Source organism: Bidens hawaiensis, unplaced genomic scaffold (assembly GCF_021521415.1).
Source record: "Bidens hawaiensis isolate Kalapana, Puna unplaced genomic scaffold, B.hawaiensis_p1.1 tig00004685_1, whole genome shotgun sequence".
NCBI lineage: Eukaryota > Viridiplantae > Streptophyta > Magnoliopsida > Asterales > Asteraceae > Bidens > Bidens hawaiensis.
In genome coordinates this window covers 204,044-223,769 of record NW_027491287.1, presented here as the reverse complement: position 1 = coordinate 223,769, position 19,726 = coordinate 204,044, and the positions used below count along the sequence as shown (strand labels likewise).

Below are 19,726 nucleotides of genomic sequence, written 5' to 3'. Positions count from 1 at the left end.
GCAGGCGCGCAGACATCACCCATGAAGACTGTTTGTTTTTTTTTAAGATAAGATCTGAAATCAGCTTCTTTTATCTTAAAAAAGAAGCTAAAAATTATTGCTTCACACATCTTCACCCTACCTGCTCTCCTGCTGCCTCCTCTCCAACCATCCAAAAACAACAATAAGCATCCCATAAACTCCGGCCAGATATGATTCACCTCCGTCATCGCCTCCGGCAACTTCATCGTCGCAAAAATCCTCATCACCCCACCGGAAAACTCAGCACTAGCCTCCGGCACTTCAAACGCAATCTTCCCTTCAACAATTGACGAGTAGGAGCTAATATTATACGTCTTCACCGTCATCGATCCGTTGGAACCCTTGAACGCGATAAACGATTGAGCCCCCGCCATTCCGGTCCCGATGGGATTAATCGCCCATGCCACCCATCCATTTCGAATCCGGTGTACAACGGTGAGGAAAACGGGAGAAAGAGTAGGGTCGCCGGAAATACGCCGTTTGAGACGCCGGACACGTCGCCGTCACGGTTGGAGACGGAGGAGACGTCTTCTGGCGACGACGAAGACGTTTGTGGCGGTGGTGATTCGAATAGTAACAATGGAGTTTCTTCTACATCGTCTTCTGGAACTCCTTGTACTTCCCTTTCTTGGTGATATTAATGAATTAATAAATAATTTATTAATTAATGTGTTTGTATTTTCAGTTTATGCAGACAGTGTTAACTTATAAAAACAAACAGTCTTATTTTTTCAGCTTACAGAGCTTCAGACCACATCTTCAGCTGCAGACATAAAAACAGATGAAATCAGCTTACAGACAATTTATGTCTGCAAAAACAAACAGCACCTTACACATATACATTGGACATGTTATAATTGGCATAAACACACCGTTGTAATTATTCTAGAGCCCATAATAATCAACAACATATTAACACTACCTCAGTTTTACTTTGCATCTAAGTTGTTATAAATGGTGTCAAATCACAACTACTACAAATTAAAAAAATATATATATGAAATGACATGTCAACGTCTCTTACTCTTGTGGTTTAAACGACACCAAACCTTATCTAAACACTATGCATGGTTGTAAGCCATATAGAACACGTTTTATTACCATTTGAAACATAACTTTTACTGAAAAGGGTGTGCATGTCATTATCCTTTTCTATGTTGCCATACATCTTTCGTATAAATCGTATGAGACCATATGACTCGTATTATCGTGTGGTGAGTGTTTGAATAGGTTAAAAGAGCATGTGAATACCCAAAGCTTGTTTACACTCTGCATATTATATTACTATTATCAACCAAAATATGAGGTCCAAACATCTAAAGTCAAACTCCTAATCTCGAAAAGACTATTAAAAACGTTTTAATAATAATAATAATAATAATAATAATAATAATAATAATAATAAATCTTGGAATCTATCTTGTTTGAATTTCTTAAAATAGTCTGATAATAACTCCTCTTCTTTTACTTATAATAGATAAATTATTACTCCATTATTTTATAATTTTCTGATATTTAATCATCTTTAACCATTATTATACGAGACGTATACACAGACATGCTTAAGAAACAGAATAAAATCATAAATAATTCAAATAATATATACATATAATTAATTTAAAAAATAATTTGCTTTATATCTTGATCTGAATATAGTTAACAATAAAATAAGAATATAGAAAAATGAAAAATCTAATTTAGTCATGATCTGATTCGTTTGTACAACTAGTAATCAAATGACTCAAATGAAAACGCAGTATAAGTCTTTAACCAGACTGGATACTTAGAGTCTTAGACGATTCCCGATTGGCTTTGCTGTTCAAAAGGGGGTTGCGGCGCAACTTGTTGCCCGTTTGCCTGCCACTTTATTGTAATCGTTTTATAGTAAATTATATAAAAATACATTAAAGTTGATAAAAAAAAAAATTAAAGTCAAAATATATATATATATATATATATATATATATATATAATTTTTTGAAAGGCCAAGTATAATTAATAATCAAGAAAACGACCTCTAGTGAGTAACAAGAGGCCCGTCACGTACACAAGGTCATAAATTGAAGTTACATTATTGGTCACAAAAAATTTAATAATCCGCATCCACGGACCCTTAAAGGATCCATTGGTGTCATCTTTATGAAAGGGCAATGCCCTTGAGGAGAATGCCTAAAGACAAAGGTACTATCAATTGGTGTTTGTTGGACCCAAGTGCATTCATTACTATTGTTTGTTTTGTAGTTTAACTTGGAATGCATTAATACTTTTACTTTTCACCATGTGCTTAAATGATTTGTATACATATTTTTAAAAAACATTAGATCATTTTAAATTTAATAATAAAGTAAAATAATATTTTTTTTTTATTTATTTTAGCAACATTACTTAGTGGATTTTCACACTTTGTTTCATTTATGCAACATTTTGGAAACATTATTTAGTTGATCTCGCGGGTTCTATCTGATTTCTTTTCACCCATATAGAAGCAACAAAGTCTTACCCGTCATACTGACATGGACTCGGTTAATGGTATTCTCAGAACCCAAGGAACTACTCTATTGTAATATACCCAGGTTTAAGCAGTTCAAGTCTTCGAGTTTTACCTGGTTTTAAGGTTGCACAAGTCGCTAGAAGGACCCTCGGTGTCCGATTGGGGGTGGGGGAGTGGGGTATGTGTACTCGGGTGGTACTAAAATATCGTAAAAATAAAGAAATATTATTTTTGAATATTATATATATGTCAAATATCATAAGTTTACTAATGTTTATAACAAAATAGGTGAATATCAATATAAATAAAACAAATACATTTTTAATACTTAATTATTCTAAAAATTGATAATCATTAATTAAAAAACAACAACATTCGTTTATTAATTATATTGAAATATGAATTATGTTTTATTTTTTTAAGTCAAATATCGATAAAGTTGACCGACTAGATGTGATTTTGACCGACGTTAAGCACTTTTGGTCGACTTATATTAACTAAACAGAGTTAGTGAAACTCACCACGGTATCGAACCTTATAGCGAATACTCAAAGAATTCTCGACCTTAGGTTTAAAATAAAAGTCAAAATTTTCGATTTACCTGATTAAAAATATTCAATAGGCTAATCAAGTAATTTCCTCACAACCCAAGGGCATTTTTGTCATTCAACATAATATAATATTAAATAATATATTAATAATAATAAGTTAATAACACCCCACCGCCTCACAACCCTCGTTTAAAAACAAAGGCGAGTAGTTCGATAAATATCCGACGATTAATCAGCCCACGTGACCACACACATCACATTTAGGCCACGAGTAAATTTCATCGACACGTGTCACACTCTCATTCGCTCACATCACAAGTTTCCCGCTATTGTAGACAGCTAAGTCAGCACGTGCTTGTCACCGGCTCAACCGGTCACTTTACCGGTTCATAATCAACGGCCCAGATCACATTTTAAAATTAATATAAAACTTATATAAATTGTATAAATCACAAACTCTGTTTCATCTCTCTCTCTCTAGAACTGAATTCAATCAATTAGGGTTTGAATCGTTTATAAAATTTGGGGTTTTTGTGGAATTGAAACTAGGTGAATCGGAATTGAAAGATGGAACGAGATTTCATGGGTTTGAAGGATTTGGTGGTGGTGGTGAAGGAAGAAGCGGTTGATGGGTCAAAGGAATCAGGTTAATTTTGTCAATTTTGGGAATTAGGGTTTTGTAATTGTATGTGTTGTTGTGTGTTAAGTTGAAGCTGATTTGGTTTAAAGCTTTGATTTTTTTACCTAATTTGAACTGCTCTGGTTATTGATTAATTGTCCTTTTTTGATAATATTTTATGTTGTTGTAATTAGTTTTGATAATAAAAGTTAATTTTTTTACAAATTATTAATCTTTCTTTCATAATCTGTTTAGTTTTGATAATTTGGGTTATATTTGTAGCTGTTTAATTATCTTTTTTTTTATTGTTTAGTTATAGTTTTGGTATTAGAGTTAAGTGTTATTTTTGTCTAGTTGTGTGTTAAGTTGAAGTTGCTTTGTTTTAAAACTTTGATTTTTACCTAATTTGAACTGCTCTGGTTGTATAATAAGTGTTTCTTTGTATATAGTCTTGTTTAATTCTGGTAATTAGGGTTGAATTTGTAGCTGTTTAATCTAAATTTTTAGTATACAGCTTTCTTTTTCTGATAATCTGTTTAGTTTTGGTAATTAGGGTTTGATTCTTTTTGTACAAATTAATCACTTTTCTTTAATAATCTTTCTAGAATTGGTAATTAGGGTTTGAATATGTGGATGTGTGATCTAAATTTTGTACTCATTCATTATTTTTTCTTTTTAATAATAATCTGTTTAGTGTTAGTAATCAGGTTTCAGTTTGTAGTTGTTTAATCTATTCTTTATACAAATTAATTATCTTTCTTTAGTAATCTGTTTAGTTTTGGTAATCAGGGTTCAGTTTTGTAGCTGTTTAATCTAGAATTTTTACAATTTAATTGTCTTTTTTTAATAATCTGTTTAGGTTTGGTAATTATGGTTCAATATGAAGCTGTTTAATCTAATCGTTGTACAGATTAATTGTCTTTCTTTAATACTCTCTTTAATTTTAGCGATATTTAGGGTTTAAATAAGTAGCTGTTTGATCTAATTTTGGGATTTTGATATCATGTAGTGTTTTCGAAGAGCTCTGCCGTCAACTGGCCTCTGTCAGGTACAAGATCTTATTTTGATTTTTAAGTTTTTTGATGAAAGTTATGAATAATCGAAATTAATTGTTTCGATTTGTTAATTAACAGGTGCAGATCGTCAAGCCGGTGAAGTTCAGGTCTGTTTGTTATCGGATTTTGTAATTGACGCATAGTTTTCTTGAACTAGGGTTTTTCATTCGATGTTCCGATATCATGTATTTTCTTTAAATGCTTATATTTTTAAAGTAAGTGAGGGAATACATGAATCTTGTTTTTACTACAATACTTGAAGCAGGCGATTTTTTTACTTAATAATAGCCAAGTTACATGATTGTTATTTTTGACTCAAAATGGAAAAATAACAATTAACAAGTAAATAGAAGTCTGTATCTTAGAATCGATATATTAATTGTGTTACTATTTATTTCACTATATAGATTAGTAGACAAGGTGGAACTCATTTTTCAATGGCTACTTATAATCCCATGCAACAGAGTCCATTTTCTGTGCAAGTTATCAACGATGCTAAGCAAGCGATTCCCATTTCCGTGAGCCATCCTTATTACAGGCCTCAGTTTGGTGGTGTGCCCGTTAAGCAACACGGCGTTTCAGTTGCACCTATTGGGTCATTTCTTGCTGGAACCACCGAGCCATGGTATGAAATTTGTGTTCTTTTATTCCATATTTTTATTCACTTTTGCGGTTAAAATTTTTAGAAAAATGTTTTTTTAGGCCATTATAAGTTGTAAACGAGCCGAGCCGAGCTGACCTCGGATGGGTTCAGGCTCGGTTCGTTTATTTTTACAAGCTGAAATGTTGAGCTCGAGCTTATCAAGTCAGAAGCTCGAGCTGGCTTGTTTATGTGTTTAAATATGAGAATTTGGTCATTATCGATTATAAGTGTTTAAATATGAGAATTTGCATAATTCCCGACATTCAATTATCATACTACTTAAATATTGAACATGTTTAAAAGATTCTGATTATTTTGTAAATCTTTTTTATTTTTCAATTGAAGGTATAATTCCAAGCCTTCTTGTGCTCCTACTCAACTAACCATCTTTTACGGTGGAATGGTGAATGTGTATGATGATATCTCTCCCGAGAAGGTACAAAGTCTTTCTTGTTTGACCAGTCAAATCTTGAATCTTGGTTATCGTCTTGACTATATTAATTATTATTTATACAGGCTCAAGCTATAATGTTCTTGGCGGGAAACAGTGCATTTGCAAGCACACCTCAGCCGAGGGTTCAAGCAGCGATTCCCATTTCAAGACCACCCGTTGGAGACGTGGTTTACATGGCACAGCCCATTAATGCACAACCCTGCTCAGCCATCTCGAGCCCAATGTCTGTGTCATCGCACCCTGTGGGACCCACTAACAAAGATGAAGGTGCTAAATCAGTTAAAGGCTCGAGGGGTCCCGCTAGCAAGGTGGATACTCCACGAGTTATCAATTCACTTGAACAAGTCATGCAATCTGGTAACATGTGTTCTAAGTTAATTTTATTATTTTTTTGGTATTTATAGGATTTTGTTTCTTTAAATGGAAGTTGACATTTGACAATTAATTTGTCGTATGCAGCTGTTCCTCAAGCGCGTAAAGCATCTTTGGCTCGGTTCCTTGAAAAGCGCAAGGAAAGGTATGATTCATCAAGGGTATTTTGTCCTTTCACACTCATCAACCGTCAAATTTCTCTTTTTTGCTTGTTCTTTTAATCAGGTCATTCGGTTTAGTGAATCGAGTTGAATAAAATAATCAAGTAAAAAGGATAAAAGTAAAAGATAGAAAAGTAAAAAAATACGATAATTACACATTTTGTTCTTTATTTAGTAGTTTAACATCAGTTAGCGGAAATGACGTAATATGTTACATCTTTTCAACTAAATGGTGTTTTTTTCGTAATTACGTTAGTTTAAGGACACAACCTGCAAGTTTTGTATAAATCTGAAGGACGAAAAATGTGATTACTAAACTTATTAATGTTTGATAATGCAGAGTGATGGCTTCGGCTCCTTACAATGTGAGCAAGGACTTGATCATGAATGGTGGACCGAGCAGCATGAGTGCTGTAGCAGCAGGCGAGAATTAGTGAAATCCAAGTAAGAATGTTATAAGCTATGTAAGTTACTAGGTTTCAAATTCCATCAATAGTCAGTCAACTGGGCTGTTCTTTTAAGTTTTAAACCACATTGGTGTATACATAGTGGTTCAGTTCGTTTGTTAATGGTTAAACGATAAGACGGAGATATGAATATTTTGAAGTGTTGAATGTTTTATGTTTGTTATGCGTGTTTTGTGTAATCAACGTGTCATCTATGCTTAAATCGCGACATGTGAACCGACGTGTGTATGCAAAGTATGCAAAGTCAACATTGTGTAGTTGGTATGTATGAACTTGTCCAGGGAAAGCTAACAATCAAGATTCAAAATCATTAGTTAATTATACAAGTAACCAAATAAAAATAGATAATAATACAAGTGTTTGAATTATGAAAGATTCTTAATATTAAATTACCTTTGTTGTCTCATTATTGAACTAATATAGAGATTGACAAGTGACAACAAAAGAAAGCAAGAACAAAGATGAATGATGAAAGTCATTGAGTGGGCCCGGTTAAGACAACATATTCTTAGCCGAGTGGCCGGTTGGGGCTCTCTTCGAGAGCTGTGGCTGAATATTCAACCACTATGAAAGTCACTGTTCGGAAAAAAAAGAACAAAGATAAATGATTTACGCGCCTTTAAAGGACACCTTTACTGAACACCTTGTTACTGTTAGGCTACAGACCCTTTAATAAGCAAAAGTAGTAAGTAACAAAGTCGTTGCTTAGACTTCAGACTTTCCACAAATAACTTATTAAATAATGCTATAGAATAACGTGTCTTCTCTTAAATGATATACAATGTTCATTTATTATGACTTTCTTACTCTTTAGCTGGAGTACCAAGTGACGTGATGAACATGTTGACCCTTCAGACAATACTGCGTGCTCATGTCATTCTCCCAAGGCGTTAATAGCGGTTGGAGCATATATACGGGGCATAGGCCCAAGATGGTGGCATATGTTGATGGATGGGATTGTTATGTCGTCGTAGCGTCTAATTATTGTGAAATGATGCGAAGCTAAGACACCTGCTCCTCTTGAGCTACAAGATGTGGTCGCTATAGAGAGGGATGGACAAACAATCTTTGGTAATTGTATTACGTATTGTATTGTATAATAGAATAATACATGAACTATAAATAGAATACAAAGTTACACATTAATCTCTCTAATATAATACTATATATTTAAGTGTCTAATATTCCCCCTCAAGCTAAGGCCGGGGAGCGACCTTTAGCTTGGATCTAAGAAGTCGGAACCGTTGCGATGATAGAAGCTTGGTGAACACGTCCGCAATTTGATCGTCTGTCTTAATAAACCGAACTGAGAGCTTTCTCTGGGCGACTCTTTCCCTAACAAAATGGTAGTCAATCTCCACATGTTTTGTGCGAGCATGAAACACTGGATTGGCAGAAAGATAGGTGGCACCAAGATTATCACACCACAAAATAGGAGCAAATGCCATTGGAACATGAAATTCCTTTAGAAGCGCCTCAATCCATGTTAGCTCCGTGACCGTGTCAGCTAAAGCTTTATACTCAGACTCTGTAGATGACCGAGAGACGGTTCGTTATTTACGAGCACACCACGAGATAAGATTAGATCCAAGGTAGATGGCAAATCCCCCGTGGATCGACGGTCATTGAGGGAGCCTGCCCAATCTGCATCAGAAAAGGCAGTGAGAGAATGATTGCATGCATTAGTGTATGCATGAATAACAGGGGCTGATCGTTGTTGAATTAGCAAGCCAAGTTGAGAAGTGCCCTGAAGATACCGAAGAATCTGTTTGACCGCAAACCAATGATTTTCTGTGGGGGAGTGCATAAATTGACAAACTTTGTTAACCGCAAAGGTAATGTCTGGTCTGGAAAGGGTTAGGTACTGTAGTGCTCCAACAGTTTGTCTAAATTTAACTGGATTATCAAGCAGAGGACTATCACCAAGTGCCAAACTGGAGTCGGTGGCCATAGGAGAGTCGACCGGTTTAGACTGAGATAGACCTGCTTTATGAATAATTTCAGAGATGTATTTCCTTTGAGAGAGAATCAAATCAGTACCTCGAGAAACCACCTCGATACCCAAAAAAAAGAAAGGCGGCCCATGTCTTGAATCGCAAATGTAGTGCTTAAACGCTGAATTATGTGATCAATGAGCCGCGGATTGTTGCTAGTTAAGATAATGTGATCCACATAAACGAGCATATATAGTAAATTTCCGTTGTGAGAGTAAATAAACAATGATGGATCTGTTTTAGATCCTTGGAACCCAAGCTGTAATGAGGCTCCCGAAAGACGATGAAACCAGACCCGTGGAGCTTGCTTGAGTCCATATAAGGACTTGTGAAGCAAACAAAGATGATTCGGATTTTGGGGATCAATGAAACCTAGTGGTTGTCGTAAATACACAGTTTCCTGAAGATCACCATGCAAAAAGGCGTTTTGGACATCCAGTTGACGAAGTGGCCATTGTCGTGTAACAGCGAGTGAGAGAACGACACAGACAGTTGTGGATTTTACCACCGGACTGAAGGTCTCATGGTAATCAATCCCCGGTTGTTGATGGAAACCTTTGGCCACCAAACGAGCTTTGTATCGTTTAATATTTCCGTTTTCATCTCGTTTCAACCTGTACACCCACTTACAATCAACAATATTAACATTAGGAATGGGTGGTACTAAAGTCCACGTACCATTTCGCATTAATGCTTTGAATTCCTCTACCATGGCAACACGCCATGGAGGACTTTTGTTAGCAATGGCAAAAGAAGGTTCGGTTGAGGAATAGTCGATAGAGGTGTGGAACGCGGAAGCATTGTATTTAACGTTTTTCTTAGGATTTTGTCTAAGGTTTGAAGGTCGGGTACGCGGTTGACTTTCGATTTCAGATGAAGAGGTAGGTGGCTGATTGTTAGAAGCTGATTGGGTGGTTTGACGCCTGTTATAAGTAAAGAGCAAAGGTGGATTAGTGGTGTAAGAAGCTGAGGAGTTGGGGAATGTGGTGGTTGGGGGTGTATTGGGATATGGTTGGGCATGTTGGAATTCGGTCTGGGTGGGACTGGTAGTCTCAAGGGCTGCTGATGAGACGGGTGGGGCTGGTCCAAAGGTGGTTGATGGTGATGAGGGAGTTGTAGTAGTAGAAGGTGTGGAAACAGATTGGTTTGGGGTAGTGGTATCCAGGGTGGTTGTTTCAAGTGTATCAAGATTTTGTGGGCTGGATGGTTGGGAATTTGGAATAGGAGAGGGATATGATGAGTAATAAGGATATTGGGCAGGTGTAGAGTTTGTAGGGGAGGATGGTTGTAGAAGAGGAAAATGTGCCTCATTGAACCGGACATGTCGTGCAGTGTAAATACGATCAGTAGTAGGGTCAAGGCATAGATACCCGTGATGAGACGGGCTGTACCCTAAAAAGATGCATGGTAGCGAACGAAAATCCATTTTGTGTGGATTATAAGGACGGAGGTGAGGAAAACATTGGCATCCAAAGACACGTAAGAAGGACATATTTGGTTTACGGTTAAGAAGATGCTCAAAGGGAGAGATATTTGATGAAGCACGAGAAGGCATCCGGTTTATAAGGTATGTAGCAGTTTCAAAGGCAAAGTTCCAAAAACGTTTTGGAACACCGGAATTCGCCAAAAGGATGAGACCAGTTTCCACCACATGGCGGTGTCGTCTCTCAACAAAGCCATTTTGTTCGCTTGTATGAGGGCAAGAGAGACGATGTATGATTCCAAGTGTTGTGAAAAAGGAGGACAGGTTTCGAAATTCTCCGCCCCAATCTGATTGAACTGTTTTAAGTTGTCTTTCAGCCATTATATGAAATTGTTTGAAAGTGCTAAACACATCAGATTTATGTTTAAGGGGAAAAATCCACATGTATCTAGTATAATGATCAACACAAAGTAAAAAGTAACGATGACCATAAAAAGAAGCAACATGAGCTGGCCCCCAAACATAACAAAAAACCAAATCCAAGACACGTTCACTTTTATAACTCGAAGAAGAAAAGTGCATTTTTGAAGATTTTCCCATAGGGCAAGCATTACAAAAAGAAAAACCAGAACTATTCGTAACAGGAAGACAATGTTTAGAAATCATAGACTGTAAAAGTTGCGGATGAGGATGCCCAAGTCTTTGATGCCAGGTTGTGGGAGAAGCGCGAACAGTGGAAAAAGCAATGTTGGAGACATGACGAATTTTAGGTAGGCTGAAGGAATAGAGCCCATCTTTACTGGGACCCATGAGGAGGATGGTGCGGGTAGCCGTATCCTTCACACAAAAAAAGTTAGAGTGAAATTCAAAGAATACATTATTGTCATGACCAAAACGTTGTACGGAGAGAAGATTTTGTTTTATTTGTGGGACGTGAAGAATGTTGTTAATAGAAAAGGTTTTGGCTGGTGAATTAAATATAGTGGAAGCAATATGAAGAATAGGTAAACCATTGCCATTACCAACAAGAAGTGTGTCCTTACCATAATACGGTTCAGAGTTGTCAAAACCACTGAGATTTGGTGCCACGTGACTGTTAGCGCTAGTGTCGGGCAGCCATGAAGACGCTTGTGAGCGACGATCAGCAACGTTTACTTGTGGAGGTTGTCGTTGTGGACGAATTGTTGCTGGATCACGATTGGGGCATGATATGCTGTGTGCGCGGCTTGTAAAGATATGATGGATTGGATATTTAGCTTTTGCACAAGATCGTGTTTTAAATTTATAAAAGTGATTTCTACAAAGACTAAACACACACATAATAAGCAAGTGTACCTATCGTATATGTAGAATAGTATTGGTAAGAACCAAGTATCGATCCGTGGACACAAATGTTTCTAATAATGAATCGTTGTTTTATTTTAGTCGGAGGTTTTAATCATTTTGGGGTTCATTTTCTTCAAACTTCTTATAAAATATAAATACTTATATATAATATATATAGGTGACCAAGAAAAGAGATTCTAAACGAGTTGTTCAATTATGCGAAGGTTACCATCTAAGATCAAGAATCCACTTCATTTTAGCATTGATAAATAATATTTGAACTGTGGTAAACTTGCCATAATAATATATGATAGATGGCTCCTTAAACCTTAAGTGAGCATCTTTGGCACTAAGGAAATAGCATGCGCATTTTAAAGTTCACCCTTTCCTAATGTCATGCCATCTCATTGATGTCAATTGAAGTTGGCAAGTAGTTTCGTAAAGTAGAAAGATTAGGATTGACTTCGATTTCTCAAATACCAATTCTAACAACTTCGGGTGGTTGTAGTTTAGTCACACAACCTCCCCTTGGTTGATTTATGTAGGTTATAATTACACATTCCATTAACATATGATTTCTTTAACTAATTTGATATCTTAAGCAAAGCCATTTTCGGATTACCAAGGTTTAGAAAAATATATCATAACTTATATCTCATCATTTCTAAGTACAATATAAGGATCCATGTTTCGATAATGTATCAAAGTATTTCTATCTTTCAAGAACATGAATCGATCATGAACTGTCACACCCTCAAAATCCACTAACGGAGTTTTACCGTCAGAGGGTGTGAACTAACAGGATCGGAATCATTAGTTATAATCAAACAATTAAAACGCTTAAATGAAAATAAGTGCGGAAGCGTAAAAACCAAAAGATAAAAGTTGCGTCACGCAGGACGACTTAAAACCCCATAACAACAGTTAAAATTAGTTTCCATGAACAAAAGCGTTTCAGATAATGCATGATCCTATACCGCGCGCCCGCCTCGGCTATCTGAGAATAACATACTAAAAGTGTCAACACGGGGTTGGTGAGTTCACAAGTTTATATAAAATAAAGCGTTTAGCGTTTGCGTTCAGCGTTGTGCGTTCAGCGTTCTGCGTTAAGCGTTTTGCGTTACCAGATAGTGTTATGTCAATTATATATCTATAGGTAGCTAGCCTATAAAACAAGTATTACTAAGTGTTCGACACCGAAGCTGACTGTTTATCATTTGCATTGCCACCAGGTCTATCCCGACCATGGTATGTGTTTAGCCAAGATTACACCCACTCGACCTCCAGCCGAGTTTAGCGTTGGGTGGGGTTTGTCAAACCCAGTAGTATTACTCAACAATGACTCGCTATTATCCAATATTAAACGGTTCGATGTGAATGAAGGACTTTAGTTATTGCGTTTGCCACTTAGTCTTTACAAGTGATATATAATCTATATTAATAAAATCTTAAAAGCGTTTTCAGAGTATGTTATCTCCCCAAGTGAAAAGCGTTTGAAAACAGTTTAAAAGGGGTAAGTGAACTCACTGTTTGCGAAGTATTCCTAAAATAAATCACCAAGATGCGCGTCACAGAAAAACTCTCTCTAGCGTTCTAAAACAACAAAGAGATTTTTCTAAGTGTCGGAATATTATCGGGTCTCTAGACCCGGCACATAATACCTATGCACACAACATGTTTCGTGTTTCGTTTGTGAATCGTGTGTGATTTTTACAAGTGTATTTGTGATACGTTACATGTGTGAGCAACTATTCACGTGTCATGTATTCATGATGTACGTCACTAGCAATTACTTCCCGTAAGGGCAATTTGGTCAATACATAACAATTAACTAGCAATTATTCCCCGCAAGGGCAATTTGGTCAAATCATGACAATCAATTAGCAATTATTCCCCGCAAGGGTATTTTGGTCAAATCATGACAATCAATTCGCAATTATTCCCCGCAAGGGTATTTTGTTCAAAATACGACAATTAGTTAGCAATTATCATGTTTCATGCAACTTTCACAAAATTCAGCAACTAGTTTCTTAACGACAGAATTTTACTTGAAAAACTAGTCTATCCCACCGATCATAACATCACAATTAATTTACCAAAAATCATCACAAAAACATGTATGTGTTAGGTTTCCAGAACATATTTTTTTGTATTTTTATTCCATACATATTATTCACAAAGATCAATTTACCACAGCAAACTCATAACAGTCAAATTTATGCGCAACAGAATGTTATTTGAAATTCCCGTTAAAAGAAAAATCCAATAAATGCAAGACCACTTGGGTTAGGTTCCTAACTCAATAAGTCAACTTACAGAAGTGGAACCAACCCAATTGGTCTCGTAGTTCATGAGATATAACATTTACAAAACAACCTAACAACAACTCAGCTTTGCACAACATTTTTGTAAAATCATAAAGGTTAACTTATACACGTCCAAAAATTGCAAATTTATATTCTTTAGAAACTAGACTCAACCTAGTTTACATTAGTATCAATAATCTCAACCAATTTTTACATTTACACCCAGATACAGTCAATTGAACATCAACAACACACTCTGTCCAGAAACTGTTTGCAACAAAACTCAACAATTTAACCATCTATAGACCACAATTCATTCATATAACACTCTAGACTCCATAATCATTATCCATGCACATCAATTACACATTACATACATGATTAGGGTTTTATTTGATCTCAAAATCAAGACACAACAATTAACATGTAACAATATCAATTCTAGTTATCAAATCATCATCAATACACCATCATATCAAACAAAATCATATGAACACAATAACATGTAGAAATCAGACCTAGGGTTTATAATTAACCCATTGAAAATCGAAAATTAAGCATAGAGGACGCATAGGATAGTTGTTTATACCTTCCTAGCACCTTAATCTTCAATCAAAAGCTTGAAAGATTGCTTGTATGTGTGTGTGTGAATGGCGATCGCAAGAGAGGGGGAGGGGGGGGGGGGCTGGCCGATCGGTCTTGTGAGGGAAAGAGGGAGATTAGGGTTTTAGGTTTATTATTATTAATAATAATAACATGTTACATCTAGGTCCCTCCACTTTCAAATGTTACTTTTCTAAATTAATTAACTAGTTCTAGCACATTGAGTTAACGTTTATAACAATGTTATCACATAACACATAAGTCTAACACATAATTATCACATAATTATTGTTTTGACGTTTTTCGTTTATTCACCAATTGTTTGCGTCAACTCGTTTGCGTTTCGGTGCAATTCCCGAAAGACTGCACATGTAGTAAGTGTCAAGCGTTATTTAAACCCTAGTTTAAATGTAATGAGGTGTGCGTTATAGATTCAGTGATCTTTAAGTTTGAATTGAGGGAATTGAGTTAACGGAGTTAACCTGAAATTGACGATTGTCTCATCATTCCCATGTTAAAGAATTTTCGTCTCGAAAATTTGAGTCAAGTCGTGATGAGTGTCTGAAAAAGTAAGAAAAATTTTCAGTTTGTCATATCATCCCCTAGTAGAAAGAAATTTCGTCCCGAAATTTAATTAATACCTCCGGTGATTTCTGACGGTTTGCCTAGTTTCGCGGTTTTCTGTGTTTGGTCAGCCCTTCAAAAAGGTGAGGATACTTTTTCATCATTTGATCCTCGCGTTCCCACGTGAACTCCGGTCCACGTCTCGAGTTCCAACGAACCTTAACGATTGGAATTTTGCTGTGCTTGAGCGTTTTGGTTTCCCAATCCAAAACTTCGACTGGTTCTTCAATGAAGCGTAGCTGTTCATCAACTTGCAGTTCGTCCAAAGGGACTACTTGGGTTTCATCAGATAGGCATTTCTTCAAATTGGATACGTTAAAAACATTGTGTAAACTGCTGGTAAGTCCAGTCGGTACGTCACCGGACCAACGCGTTCCGTTATCCGGTAAGGACCAACATATCGCGGGTTGAGTTTGTATCGCTTTCCAAAGCGAACCACACCTTTCCAAGGTGAGACTTTGAGTAACACTTGATCGTTCACTTGAAATTCGAGAGGTTTTCGGCGCTTGTCAGCGTAACTCTTTTGGCGATCTCGTGCTGCTGCCATGCGGTTTCGGATCTGAACAATCTTTTCCGAAGTTTCGAGTACCAGTTCTGGACCAGTGATTTGGCTGTCACCCACCTCTGCCCAGCAGAGAGGTGATCGACACTTCCGTCCGTACAGTGCTTCAAAGTGCGTGGTAGCTGTTATTATACGAAAACTCTACCAAAGGTAAGTGAGGTTCTCAACTTTTTCCGAAATCCAACACACATGCACGCAACATGTCCTCTAAGGTCTGAATAGTTCGTTCACTTTGCCCATCCATCTGAGGATGGTATGCTGTGCTCATATCAAGACGTGTGCCTAGGGCACTCTGTAGCGACTTCCAAAAGTGCGAAGTGAAACGGGAATCTCGATCAGAAATGATTGAGACAGGCACTCCGTGTCTAGACACTACTTCCTTCATGTAGACGCGAGTCAGTCTTTCCAGTTTGTCCGATTCCTTAATCGCTAAAAAGTGTGCAGACTTAGTCAACCGGTCAACGATCACCCAGATGGTATCGCATCCCGTCGGTGTCTTAGGTAAACCGGTGATGAAGTCCATTGAAATGTGTTCCCATTTCCACATTGGAAGTTCCGGTTGTTGCAGTAGGCCAGATGGTTTCTGGTATTCTATTTTGACTCTGGCGCAAGTCAAGCATTTGCTCACGTAGGTGGCAATGTCGGCTTTCATGTTTGGCCACCAGTAAAGTGCCTTTAAATCATGATACATTTTATCTGAGCCAGAGTGGATAGAATATCGGGACTTGTGTGCTTCGTCCATCACCAGGGTTCTCAACTCTCCGTATCGTGGAACCCAAATCCGGTTCTCAAAATATCTGACCCCGTCCGATCTGGTTTCAAGTTGCTTGTTCATGCTCCGCATGAGTTCCGATGGAAGATTATCATCTTTCAAAGCTACGAGTTGCGCCTCGCGAATCTGGTCGGGTAAGTTTGCATGAATCGTGAGTTGCAATGCTCGCACTCGTCTGGTTTATCTGTTTCTTTTCTACTGAGGGCGTCGGCCACTATATTGGCCTTGCCAGGGTGGTACTTGATGGCACAATCATAATCTTTAAGCAGCTCGACCCAACGACGCTGTCGCATGTTCAGCTCCTTCTGATCGTAGATATGCTGGAGACTCTTGTGGTCGGTGTAAATGGTAAACTTGGTACCGTACAAGTAATGCCTCTATATCTTAAGGGCAAACACCACAACTCCGAGTTCCAAGTCATGGGTCGTGTAGTTCTTCTCGTGAACCCGTAGTTGTCGAGAAGCATAAGCTATAACCTTCTCGAGTTGCATCAGCACGCAACCGAGACCTTGTATCGATGCGTCACAGTGTACCTCGAAATTCTCCGTTCCCTCGGGGAGGGCTAGAATAGGGGCGCTACAGAGTTTGGTTTTCAACAGTTGAAAAGCGGATTCTTGCGCGTCACCCCAATTGTACTTAGTGCCTTTGTGAGTCAAAGCGGTGAGGGGTTGAGCAATCTTTGAAAATCCCTCGATGAAACGTCGGTAGTAGCCGGCCAGTCCTAGGAATTGCCGCACCTCAGTCGGAGTCTTAGGTGCTTCCCAGTTTTTGATGGCCTCTACCTTACCGGGATCGACATGGATACCGTTCTCATTGATCACATGTCCTTAAAAGTGAACTTCGCGAAGCCAAAATTCGCATTTCGAGAGTTTAGCATACAGTTGTTCCTTCTTCAATAATTCCAGAATTACCCTTAAGTGTTCCTCGTGGTCAACCTTGTCCTTGGAGTAGACGAGAATATCATCGATAAATACAATCACAAACTTGTCGAGGTACGCCTTGCATACGCGATTCATGAGATCCATAAATACGGCTGGTGCGTTAGTTAAGCCAAAAGGCATAACTGAAAACTCATAGTGACCATACCGAGTCCTGAATGCCGTCTTTGAAATATCTTCTTCGCGCACTCTTAGTTGATGGTAACCAGACCGCAGATCGATCTTCGAGTAGTAACTCGATCCTTGGAGCTGGTCAAACAGATCATCAATTCGAGGTAAGGGATAACGGTTCTTGACCGTCACCTTGTTCAACTCCCGGTAGTCGATGCACATGCGGAAAGTCCCGTCCTTCTTTCTGACAAATAAGACAGGGGCTCCCCAAGGCGATGAGCTAGGTCGGATAAAACCCTTATCCAACAACTTTTGCAACTGAGTGGACAGTTCCTGAAGTTCCGCCGGTGCGAGCCGATACGGGGCTCGTGCTATGGGTGCTGCACCGGTTGTCAACTCGATTTGGAATTCGACTTGTCGTATAGGAGGGAGTCCAAGCAAATCCTCCGGGAATACTTCTGGAAAATCTCGCACAATCGGTATATCTTCAATTCGCTTCTCCTCCGCGGGTTTCTCGACAATATGCGCTAAAATTGCCGGATGACCCTTTCATAGATACTTCTGCGCCTTCATGAGGGTAATGACGCTGGTGGTCATGCCGCTTCTTTCGCCTCGGATCGAAATGATCTCGCCGGAAGGGGTAGTAATGTGGACTATCTTGTCATAACATATAATCTCCGCTCGGTTCTCGGATAACCAGTCCATGCCGACAACGACATCGAAACTACTAAGCGTAAAAGGAATAAGGTTAATATCAAAAACATGACCTGACAGTTTTAACTTACATCCCGCAAGTACATGAGTCGTTACTATAGTCTTACCGTTAGCTAATTCAACAGGAAATTTAGAATCTAACGGGGTTGGAGTTAAGTCTAAGAGTTGACTAAAGGCTTTCGACACAAACTCCTATCAGCTCCAGTGTCAAACAATACAGAAGCAAAACAATCGTTCACAGGGAACTTATCAGTCACCATGTACGGATCATTGCGGGCTTGACCCGACCCAATAACAAAAGCTCTTCCTTTACCATTGTTTCCACCACCACTGCCACTTCCATTACCTCCATTGTTGTCGTTCTGTTTCAGCTTGGGGCAGTCTTTCTTAAAATGTCCCTCTTGTCCACACTCAAAACATCCCTTGGTTGTCATGGGTGGTTTAGGAGCACCCTTTGCCGCAAGGTCTCCTCTACATTCCTTTGCCTGGTGACCCATCTTTCCGCATCTCTGACACTTGACACGGTCACACGGGCCGGCATGATGATAGTTGCACCTGTTGCACTTCGGATATTTCCCAGCGTAGCCGCTCGAACCCTGCCCGCTACCATTGTTATTGTTGTTGTGACTCTGATTGTTGAAGCTCCGGGTGAAATCGGGCTTTCGGTAGTGTTGCTGCTGTGGGGGGTTCGAGGATGAGGATCTAGTATTGTCAAACTTTCTCTTTCCGCTGCTCGGGTTGCTGTTGCTGTTGTTGTTGTTGTCAGTGCTCGGGTTGTCACGGGCTTTAGTGGTTGAACCCCTAGGTGGTAGCGCACCTTGGGTCACTGCTTGATCCGTTAGTTTGTGAGCTAACCGAATCGCTTGTTGAATCGTGGCTGGTCTGGAAGACGTTACCATGCCCTGAATTTGCGGTGCTAACCCATCAATATACATTTCAATCCTCTTACTCGGCGGATCCACCATCCGCGGACAAATCACAGCTAACTCGTGAGAACGGGTAGTGTAGGCTTCGATTTCTGAACCCACCATCTTCAATGACCAAAACTAAGATTCCAACTTTGCAATCTCCTCTCTCGGATAGTACTCTTCTCTCATCATGTTCTTGAACTCCTCCCATTTCATCGCGTTAGCCGGTTCCAATCCAAGAATCTGTACGTTTGAATTCCACCAAGTGAGAGCAGAATCCTCAAGTGTTCCAGCAGCAAATTTGACCCTACTGGCAGGGGGACAATTACACATCTCAAACGCCGATTCGGCCTTCTCAGCCCAACGCAGGAAGCCTATAGTTCTCTCAGTGCCCTTAAACGAACTAGGCTTGCAGTCAAGGTAATTCTTGAAGGTACACGTTCCAATTGGACCTCCAGCTTGGTTCTGAACATGTGCGGCTAGAGCGGCCGCCGCATGGTCGTTCAGCAGAGTTTGGAGTTCTGCTGCAGTCAAGTTGATGTTACCACGTCCGTGTCCAGCGTTTCTTCCTGCCATTTCCTAGAATCACAGCATAAAATGTTAAACATGAA

General features: G+C 38.6%; 1 protein-coding gene across 2 annotated transcripts; it reads left to right on the top strand.

Moving 5' to 3' along the window:
* Positions 1-3,537: 3,537 nt before the first annotated feature.
* LOC143627613 (protein TIFY 6B-like) lies at positions 3,538-6,997 on the top strand. 2 transcript variants are annotated; one of them, XM_077097394.1, is made up of 8 exons: positions 3,538-3,709; positions 4,692-4,730; positions 4,816-4,844; positions 5,202-5,362; positions 5,726-5,816; positions 5,897-6,191; positions 6,294-6,351; positions 6,708-6,997. In XM_077097394.1, exons 1-8 carry the CDS (start codon positions 3,631-3,633, stop codon positions 6,799-6,801), a joined length of 846 nt encoding a protein of 281 aa, XP_076953509.1. In that variant the 5' UTR covers positions 3,538-3,630; the 3' UTR covers positions 6,802-6,997. The 2 variants fall into 2 exon arrangements, with proteins under 2 accessions (XP_076953509.1, XP_076953508.1); XM_077097393.1 differs by having other exon boundaries at positions 5,145-5,362.
* The last annotated feature ends 12,729 nt before the right edge of the window (positions 6,998-19,726 follow it).